Below are 10,453 nucleotides of genomic sequence, written 5' to 3'. Positions count from 1 at the left end.
CTTTTCTCCACATCCTCGCTAGCATTTTCTCGCTTTCCTCCACATCCTCACCAGCATTTTCTCACCTTTTCTCCACATCCTCGCTAGCATTTTCTCGCTTTCCTCCACATCCTCGCCAGCATTTTCTCACCTTTTCTCCACATCCTCACTAACATTTCCTACCTGCCCTGCCCATCCTCGCGAGCACTTCCTCGCCTTTCTTGCACATATTCTCATCATCTGATAATTTTCTCTAATTTCTCCATTAGCTTACTCATCTCGATCCATTTATTATTATTAAGTTACGAACATCCTTACATTTACATCCTTACAGTACATAATTAAGGATACTTATCGTATCGATTGGTTAGTTTAAGAGATTACATATTAGACTTACCCTTTAGGATTATCTAATGACGTACTATTAAGGTAATGATTATCATTTATTATCTAAATAGAGGGTTTGGTAGCTCTAAGGGAATTTTGTTGTACAACAAAACAGGTTGTTTCTTCAACGGTGAAGCTTATCCTGACGGTGCTCAGCTCCCACGGAATCCTGATAAACCATGCGAAGTTTGTTATTGTATACGAAATAGCAGCGCTTGCGTGATGCAGGAATGTGAACTGAAAGTGGAAGGTTGTACCCCCGTCTATCGTGAACCTTCGTGTTGTCCCTCACGTTACAATTGCTGTAAGTAATCACGGGGTCATATTCGTGCCTCGTTAAGCTTTGTCACCTTGTTTCCATTGTTTGTTGTTTCGAGGGGGTTGTTCACGTGACCCGGAGGACCCCCCTCCATTATGTACTTATACTCGAATTTACTAAAATAATCCCGTGTTTTGTTTGGAACAGCTCGTTACGTAGCCACTACTCGACCCCCTGGACCCGCGCCTACGGATAAACCAACGGGTGAGTGTTTTCGATCACGTGAGTTTTGGGGTTAAACCATTGTTTGGCTCACGATTTTCGTGTGTTTTTCGTCAAAATACAGGTTGCATAGTCAATGGTCACTTGTACGCCGATGGGGAACGTGTTAAATCTGAAGATCCCTGTAATCATTGTTACTGTATGAGAGATTCGGTGGTGTGTGCCGTGGAGAAATGTCACGCTCCGGGTGAAGGATGTGTTCCGTTGTCGAAATCGAATGGACAATGCTGTCCCGATAGATACGATTGTCGTAAGTATGTTAATTAAGCTGTTACGCTGAGTTAAAACGTAACTGAACGAAATTATATGCATTCTTTTGTAGAAGGAATGGAAGTGGTGGCCACTGACATCACTACTGACGAGCCTCACGTCACTACGCCAATTCACACTACAGCCAAGGAAGGAGAAACGGAAGTATACACAGTTACGTCAGAAACTGAACAGGAACGAACGGAAACGGCATCGAGGGAACAGCAGGCTACGTCATTCGACATTTTAATTAGAGAAACGACACCGGAAGAAGAAGTGTCGACGGATGAACACACTTTATCACGCGAAGAAACGACAACAGAACTCCAAATGACATCAGAATCGCGTTTAACAGAGAGGAAACAAGAAGAAACGAGCGAAACAAAAGCGATAGAAACAACGACTAAAATCGAAACGACAACCGAATTATTAACAGAAACAACAGAAAAGTCAGCCGAAATTGAACAGGAAACAGAATACACAAGTAAAGAAGAAACTTCGAGTACCCCCGTAACAACAACAACAACAACGCAAAAGACTCACGAAAAGGGAACAGCAGAAATGCACGAAGGAGAAAGAATTACGGAATTCATACCAGAAATTACAGTAACACCAAAGAGCGAGGTTTACACTTTTACAGAAACAACAGTCACGAGTGAAATTCCCGAAGAAACAGTTACTACAGAAGACGAAACAACAGTTACGACGTATCCTACCACTCGAAAATCCATTCACGTAGGAACAATACCGGGTGAAGGTATGTTTATAATAACATTTTTATGATAATGTATTATACAAAGGTATCGATTGACACGTTTACACTTTCAGGAAACTGCCAATACGCTACGGGAATCTACCAGAACGGTCAATCCGTGCTGCCTGGACATCCCTGTGAAAAGGACTGCATATGCAACAACAGTGTTGTAGCCTGCGATATTATCGTATGCGAGCCTATCCCCGAGGACAGCACCAATTGCAGGATTATTACTAAACAAGAAGAATGTTGTCCCTATTACGAGTGTGGTAAGAATTTTCTGTACATTTAAAATCTTTACAACACGCGTGCAGATTGTTTTGAGTGTTGTATTTCTTTTAAAGATGCAACTACAGGCGATGATCTACCTCCAAGTAGAAATCAAACTAAAGAAGAGATTATAACAACAACTACAACGGAACGTACCGTGTCAGAAAGTATAGAGGACGAAGAAACTGTCACGGCAACAACAGGGGAAACGGCAGAGACGACAACAGTTGAAGAAAAATCCACTGTTGTAGCGGAAACTGTGGAAGAAACATCAGTAACCAGCCAACAGATTGACGAACAACCAGAATCTACCACCGAAGAAAAACTGGAAGAAGTGAAGAGCGTTACGCAAAGCCAAGTTACAGATGTTACGGAGAAAAGCGTAACAGTGGAAGCAGTAACTGTCGATATAAAATATACCGAAGAAGACGTGGATGCTGAAGTCCTATCAACATCATCATCCAGAGAGGTTCAAGATACAACAACAGTAGGAACAAGTACGTCTACAGAGACAGAGGAGGAAGAGGAGGGAGGTAATGTAAGATTTGTAATTAGGGAATGAGGAATAAATGATTAAGTGTTTTAAATTATGTAATTTATACGTAGATTGTTACGTGGATGGTGAAGTGTATAAGGATGGAGAGACCATAAACAAGACATCTATTTGCGAGTATTGTTACTGTGCATCGGGTGACGTGCAGTGTCATTGGCAAATCTGTAAACCTCCTCGTCCCGAATGTGTTCCTAGAGAAACTAAACAGGGTGACTGTTGCCCAGAAGAGTACGATTGTCGTAAGTATGCAATAACACTTTAAACTGTTTTAATGTTGGGAATTTAAAATGATTTATTTTTAGCTGAGGGTGAGAAGATGACAACACTTGGAGGTATAGTAGAAACAGTGTCGATTATACACGCTGTTACCGAAGAACCGATTGATGTTGAACACCAAGAAACAACAACAGAGCCTTCACTTATTCTAGAAGAAGGGGCAACAACGAAGCTACATTCGTTTCCTCTAGAGGAAGGACAAACGACAGAACATTCGCCTGTTCCTGAGGAAAAGGAAACAACGAAGCTACATTCACTTTCTCTAGAAGAAGATCAAACAACAGAACGTTATCCTCTTCCAGAAGAAGGGGCAACAACAAAACAACATTCACTTTCTGTAGAGGAAGACCGAACAACAGAACATTCGCCTCCCGTAGAAGAGAGAGAAACAACAACTCCTTCAATGGAAGACCAAACAACAGAAGAAGAAGAAGAAGAAACAACAAAATATACATTTTCTCCCGAAGAAAAGGAAACTGCAACATCATCTGATACATCGATAAAAGAAGAATCAGTTGAAACTGAAGGATTAGTGACTGAAACTACACCAGAGACTCTACAAGAAAGAGATAGAGTAAAGATAACAGAACTACCTACGATAGAAACAGAAGACACCGAAACAAAAGAAACGTTGTCTGTTTCAACTGACGAAACAGTAGAACAACACACGACAACTTCACAAGAAGTCGAAACAACAACACTACAAAAGGGTGAACCAGAGATAAAATTATCCACTACAGGAAGTACATCAGAAGCTGAAACGACAACACACGCTACAGAGGACACAGCAAGGATTTCCGAAGCAACCGTAATAGAAACAGTATCCGTAGAGAGTGCATCACCTAGTCGAGAGGAAATTGTCATAGAAACCACATCCAAACCCGAAGAGGAGAGATCCAGCGATGAAGAAATATCAGAAACACCAAGGATAACCACGACAGTAGGGATCGAAACAACGGAGATTGAAGAATCTATAATTGGAAAGATACCTGAAGAACATCCATCACCGGATGCACAATCGAGGGGTGGAACAATATCGACTACAGAAGGCATTTCTGATGATTTGTCAACGTTATCTTCGACATCAATCGTATCCCAAGATGTTACTGAAGTTGGGGAAATTCTTTCGAAAGCTACAACACGAGAACAGATAGATTTAATAGGGGATCAGACTTCGTCGACAAGAGATACGACCGAAATTTCGACACCTTCCTCTACTGATAAAGAAGATAAATCTCATTCTGTGTTAATTCCTAGCCCTACCTCATTAATAGCTGAGATAGAGGTGCATCCCGAGAGGGGTGTTCCTTCTACTGAAGTGATAGTGGGGAGGGTTACGGATCAAACAACAACAGAAGAGAGTTCTGTTGTTACTTTCGAAGCGATTACGGGAGCATCTCCAGAAATTCAAGACAGAAGAACGGAACCCGTCACAATCATTGAAACGACGACTATCTCCAGGGAGGAGGAGGAAGAGGAAACGAAGCACTCTGTAGAGGAAAAGACTACAACAGAAGTTCCTACTGTAAGTACTACAAAATCTGAAACATCAGCATCAAAAGATGGTGATGAAACGACAGAAACGGTCAGAGAACATAAGTTATCAACTGAAAGAGAAGAATTTGAGGAAGGTAAGGAGGAATTAACAACAATCAAAGCCTCGACAATTGAGGAATTCACACAGAAGAGTGAAATTGAGTTGGATTTATCAACTAGTTCANCCAATTTCTTACTTGGATAATCAATTTTTGGTAAGAAAATTGCTTCAAAACTAAGTGAAAAAAACAGAGAACTACAGGAAAAAAAATACTTTTTATTCTTTGGAATATTAATTAACATTTGGATTTTTGGAAAGTGTAAATATAGCATTTATAAAAAAAAAGGGGGAATATAAAGTACACTGAACACAAACTCTACAATATTTTAAATAATAATAATAGGAAGGTAAGGAGGAATTAACAACAATCAAAGCCTCGACAATTGAGGAATTCACACAGAAGAGTGAAATTGAGTTGGATTTATCAACTAGTTCAGCTTTCGAAAAGACAGAAACAAGAACTACGGGGAAACAGTCCATCACGGACGGTGCTTCACACACAGAAAGCGAACAAACGACAGAAGAAACAACGTCAGAAATTACAAAAGAATATTCTGCTGTAACTGAAACTAGATTTGAAGGTGTAGAAACAGAAGAAACAAAGAAAGAAACGGAAGTTACGAAAGGAACAACAGTCACTGTTGAAAGTGAAAGGACGGAGGAGGAGATTATAACAGAAGAGTCGACATCGATATCAGCGGAAACGGAGGGATCAACTCTTTCTGTTTTCTCAAAAGTAGAAGAAACAAGTCACACAGAAACGGAAACGGAAAGAAAGGAAGAAATGGAGAAGACGGAAGTAACTCCATCTTATGTAGAAACCGAAAAGAGTGAGCTGACAACAGAAATTAGTTTATTAGAATTAGGAAAAACTGGGGAGGAAACGGCATCCACAGAAGTAACAGGAAAAGCGGATGAGGTAGAAGCAGCATCCACACAAGAAACTGGAAAGGTGGGTGAAGAAGCAGCATCCACACAAGAAACTGAAAAGGAAAGTGAAGAAGTATCATCTACAGAAGAAACAGGAAAAACGGAAGAAACTGGAAAGGTGGATGAGAAAGGAGTAGCCACGGAAGAAACTGGAAAGGTGGATGAGGAAGGAGTAGCGACGGAAGAAACTGGAAAAACGGGTGAGGAAGAAGTAGCATCCGCACAAGAAACTGGAAAGGAGGGCGAAGAAGCAGTAACCACAGAAGAAACTGGTAAAATAGATGAGGAAGCAGCAGCCACGGAAGAAACTGGAAAGGTGGGCGAGGAAGAAGTAGCCACAGAAGAAACTGGAAAGGTGGATGAGGAAGGAGTAGCGACGGAAGAAACTGGAAAAGTGGGTGAGGAAGGAGTAGCAACGGAAGAAACTGGAAAAGTGGGTGAGGAAGAAGCAGCATCCACAGAAGAAATTGGAAAAGTGAGTGAGGAAGGAGTAGCCACAGAAGAAACTGTAAAGGTGGGCGAAGAAGGAGTAGCCACGGAAGAAACTGGAAAAGTGGATGAGGAAGGAGTAGCCACGGAAGAAACTGGAAAGGTGGGTGAGGAAGGAGTATCCACGGAAGAAATTGGAAAGGTGGGTGAGGAAGGAGTATCCACAGAAGAAACTGGAAAGGTGGATGAGGAAGGAATAGCCACGGAAGAAACTGGAAAGGTTGATGAGGAAGAAGCAGCATCCACAGAGGAAACTGGAAAAGTGGGTGAGGAAGGAGTAGCCACAGAAGAAACTGCAAAGATGGATGAGGAAGCATCAATCACACAAGAGACTGGAAAGGCAGGTGAGGAGACGGCATCCACAGAAGAAACAATCTATACAGCAAGTGAGAAAATTAAAGAACAGGAAGTGACGACAGAAACACCTGATCACGAGCATACTGAAGTCACAAAACAGAGAACCGAAACGACAACTAGAACATCAGATTATATAACAAGCACGGAAAGAGAAACTGAAGAGCAAGGAATAAAAGAGGAAACGGAAGAGACACGTAAAACAGAAAGCACAGAAGAAACGGAAACTCAAACGACAGGTGTTCCAATTCATCTACAACCAGAAGTAACGAAAGAAGAATCACAGACGACAGAAGAAACGCCAGTATACGTTAAAAGTGAAGTAACAAAAGAAGAAACAGAGGTCACAGACAGTGTAAAACCCACAAGAGAAGAATCACAAGCCACAGAAGGAACCACTGAAGAAGCGAAGGTGTCAGAAGTCACGGAAGGCGTTTCAACCGAAACAACAGAGGAAGAATTTAGAGAAGGAGTAAAAATTCACTTAGAAACAAAGGAACCAGAAACGACAGAAGCTGCTACTGTTGAAACTGAAACAGGAAAAACTGAGGAAACAAGAAGCGAAAGTACACAAACTTCCGTAAAAACAGAAGCAACAAGCGTTACAGAGAGTATATTAATTTATACAGAAACAGAAGAAACTAAAGAAGATCTTTCAGCAGTTACTGGAGAATCACTTCATACAGAAGCTGAACACATAAAAGAAGAGCATGAAGAGACGGAAGGAACAACTATTTATATAGAAACAGAGAGGACGAAGGGAGGATTAGATATTACGGAAGAAACACCAGTTCGTACAGATTCTACGACGACCGAAGAAACAGAAAAGGAAACAGAGGAGATAGTCAAAGAATCAGAAGTCGAAATAAAAAAAGAAACAATCAGTACAGTATCGGAAACAGGTACGACTGAAGCGCAAACCGAAGTGGAATCTGTGAAATCAGAAACAGAAACAAAGGCAACTACAGAAACGGAAACAGAAACACAAACTTATGTTCATGAAGATATTGAAACGACACACGAAAAAGAAACCACAATAAAGGTAGAAGAAACAAGCACAGAAGGTATAGAAGAATTGAAAACAAGTGAAGTCACAGAAGGTGTAAAAAGAGAAGAAACACACGAACAGACTACAGTTCACACACCTGCAGAAAGTACTGAGGAAACGGAAACAGAGTCAAAGGTAAGCGTAAGCACAGAAACTGCAGAAGAAGAAACGGAGAAAAGTACGCAAACAACTGCCGTTTCCTTAGAAACAGAAGCTATTACAAAAATTCCAAAAGAAACATCTTTCGCTACCGAAATTACAACCGAGAAGCAATCGTTTTTCGAACTGACAGAAACAAGCGTAACTGAAACGGAAGTAACACGACAGGAAACGGAAAGCACACAAGAAGAAACGCGAACAACCGAAACTGAAACGGAAACACGGTCGACACCCACGCCCGTTCGACTAGAAACAGAACAAGAAGAGAGTGCCAAACCGGAAATCGTTACAGATAAGATAACCGGAGAAACAGCAGAAGAACTGTTTACAGTCGAAAAAGTAGAAATATCCGAAGAGCCTACGACTCAATCTTCGATAGAAACAACAAGCAGCACTCAGAGGATTCCAGTTTGGACGTCAAGTACAACAACGCCAAGTACAACTACCGAAGAAGGTGAAGAATCTATCGAATGTTTTCATTTAAATCGTTGTTTCGAGAGCTTACTAACTTTATTTTTTTTTTTTACCTTACAGATTCCGAAGGAGAGACGATATTTGTACAGAAAGGAGGTAAACGGACGTACTTTACCATTTCCTTAACACTTTTCTAATATCATCCGCATCACTAATTCCTATTTATCTTCTTCTAGCTTGCGTGTTTAACGGCATCGTTTACCAATCCGCGGAACAGATCCCTCGAACGGACGCTTGCGAGTTCTGTTTCTGTTTCCGAGGTGATATTATCTGTTTACACCAGGGTTGTCCACCCCCCATGTCTCTGTGTTACGAAAGGGAAGTGCCAGGATTCTGCTGCCCTCACTACGTTTGTCGTAAGTTCGTCTTCTCCTTATAATCTCTCTACCTTACACTAAACACACCTTTACAGGGGCAAGACGTCATTCTCTCTTTTTTTTCTTCTCTTCCAGATGCTACCAAACCGTTCTATAACGTTTCCGACTATACCTCGAGACAGAGTCGACTGGGGAAGAGATCCCTACGGGTCACAGGTAATATTTTGTGTCATTAATTAATTTGGGAGATTAAAAAAAAAAGGTCAATTAAACAAACCAAATTGCTATAACAGGTTGCCAAGCGGAAGGAAGGATTTACAGCGTAGGAGAAGTGATGAAACCCTTCTCCACTCCTTGCTTACAGTGCAAGTGTGACCGGAATGGATCCATGTCGTGCGACCCCCAAAAATGTCGCCCTCAGGAACCTCTTCTGCTCCGAATGAACAAAGAATTCTTCCGCAACCGATAACAATTTCTTAAGGGATATTTTTTATAATTTGGTTATTTTTTTAAGAGCGAAAACACAGGAAAAACAAACAAACAACTCAGATATTTTCCCCACTTTCTGTTCCATACAATTTGTTTCACAGAAAAAAAAAACAACAAATGTTTCTTCAGCCGGACTGGGTGAAACGATACAAAAAAAAAAAAGAAAACAAAAAGCATATAACAACACGTGTGTTTTAACATATCACTAGCTACAGTCTGGTTACTTTTTTCTTTTTGTTAGTGCCACTAAAAAACAACAACAAAAGCAATAACAAAATGGCTATAGGTGTAGTTGCCTGGTGCGACTGGAACCCACGACAACACAGAAGACGAATCGTATGGAACAGAATCGAGAAAAAAAACGTTCCTGAAACTCACGATAAAGAGAATAACGGAAAATGGTACGAGTCGAAAACACGTCAGTCCACTGCTCACCTCTTCTTCCTCTTCCCTCCTCCAACAACAACAAACAACAACAACAACAACACTGGACTGTCGGGATTCGACATGGGACCACATTATTTGTAATTTATATAACACCTTTTCGCGCAACGGAATGTCACCTGTTCTGTTATATGTCTGTACGTTACAATATATTTTTTTTTTTTTTTTTTTTTGTGTGTACAATTTTTTTTTAAATATGGGGAATGTTGCGGAGTTTGGGTGTGGTGCCATACACAAAAAATTTAAAAAAAAAAAAATTAGTTTGAAGGTGAGAGAAGCTTGGTTAGTAGCGTCGTCCGATGTTTGTTTTTGTTTTTGTTTTTTTTTTTTTTAAAGAAAAATATTAATTATAAAGAACGACGCCATTTTCCTCGTGTTTTATACAAAAGAATTTTTATCATGTAACCACAATTTTTTGTAATTCCTCTTTTATAATCACACGCGCCTGCTTCGCATCCTTTTATATGGGATTATAAGAGGCAAGATTCGCCAAGAAAGCTCGATTTTTCTCGAGCGATTTTGTAAAATATAATTAAAGAAAAACACAAAAAAAAAAGAAGTAATGATGATGATGATGATGAAGAAAATCACGAGTGTTCCTGGTGGATTCTCTTGGACCATCTGCCAAAAAAACAAATGATGTCTTTTTTTTTTTTTTTTGATTTTTTGCTCTCAGGTATTAGGTGTGTAAAGCGTTTATTCTAGATAGGTAGAGGCGGGTTTGGTGTGTGTGTGTGTGTGTATTTTTGGCAATTTTTTTTATTTTTTTTTTTTGTTTTAGTGAAAAAAAAATACGGAAGAAGAATTCCTCGCAAAAATCAAAGTTGAGAGTCGATAAACGTGGGTTCGAACCCCCTCCCGATAAACAATATGCCATCTGGAATAAACGCTGGTGATGTTTTAGTGTCGTGAACTTTTAAAAAAATAATAATAATAATTAAAAAATAAAATAAAATAAAGAGAATGGGTTCGTTTCCGAGTTTGTAAAGGATTATTGAATAGTTGTCTGGTCGAGCCAACCGTCCACGTGAAGTAGTCCATCGGTGCATGCAAATAATTCATCTATATGTTTTTTTTTTTTCCTGTATTGTTTTATGTACTAAATAAACTGTTTGATAATAAAAAAAAAGGTTCTCTTTCGAT

At 40.0% G+C, this 10,453-nt stretch overlaps 1 protein-coding gene across 1 annotated transcript in view; it reads left to right on the top strand.

Moving 5' to 3' along the window:
• LOC111631041 (mucin-5AC-like) overlaps nucleotides 1-9,028 on the top strand; it is a 39,434-nt gene extending 30,406 nt beyond the window's left edge. Inside the window, exons 6-18 of the mRNA XM_023375232.1 lie at nucleotides 482-670; nucleotides 833-889; nucleotides 972-1,157; nucleotides 1,230-1,913; nucleotides 1,985-2,179; nucleotides 2,255-2,713; nucleotides 2,787-2,972; nucleotides 3,036-4,640; nucleotides 4,954-8,040; nucleotides 8,121-8,156; nucleotides 8,237-8,416; nucleotides 8,513-8,593; nucleotides 8,671-9,028. Of these exons, the coding sequence (XP_023231000.1) occupies nucleotides 482-670; nucleotides 833-889; nucleotides 972-1,157; nucleotides 1,230-1,913; nucleotides 1,985-2,179; nucleotides 2,255-2,713; nucleotides 2,787-2,972; nucleotides 3,036-4,640; nucleotides 4,954-8,040; nucleotides 8,121-8,156; nucleotides 8,237-8,416; nucleotides 8,513-8,593; nucleotides 8,671-8,846 (7,121 nt within the window). The 3' untranslated portion in view covers nucleotides 8,847-9,028. The remainder of the gene's footprint in view (nucleotides 1-481; nucleotides 671-832; nucleotides 890-971; nucleotides 1,158-1,229; nucleotides 1,914-1,984; nucleotides 2,180-2,254; nucleotides 2,714-2,786; nucleotides 2,973-3,035; nucleotides 4,641-4,953; nucleotides 8,041-8,120; nucleotides 8,157-8,236; nucleotides 8,417-8,512; nucleotides 8,594-8,670) is intronic.
• Nucleotides 9,029-10,453: the final 1,425 nt, after the last annotated feature.

This window comes from Centruroides sculpturatus, unplaced genomic scaffold, assembly GCF_000671375.1.
Source record: "Centruroides sculpturatus isolate CEXI.00-Female unplaced genomic scaffold, Cexi_2.0 scaffold755, whole genome shotgun sequence".
In the NCBI taxonomy this organism is placed as follows: Eukaryota; Metazoa; Arthropoda; class Arachnida; order Scorpiones; family Buthidae; genus Centruroides; species Centruroides sculpturatus.
The sequence above is the reverse complement of the archived record's forward strand: the minus strand, read 5'-3'. Positions and strand labels throughout refer to the sequence as shown.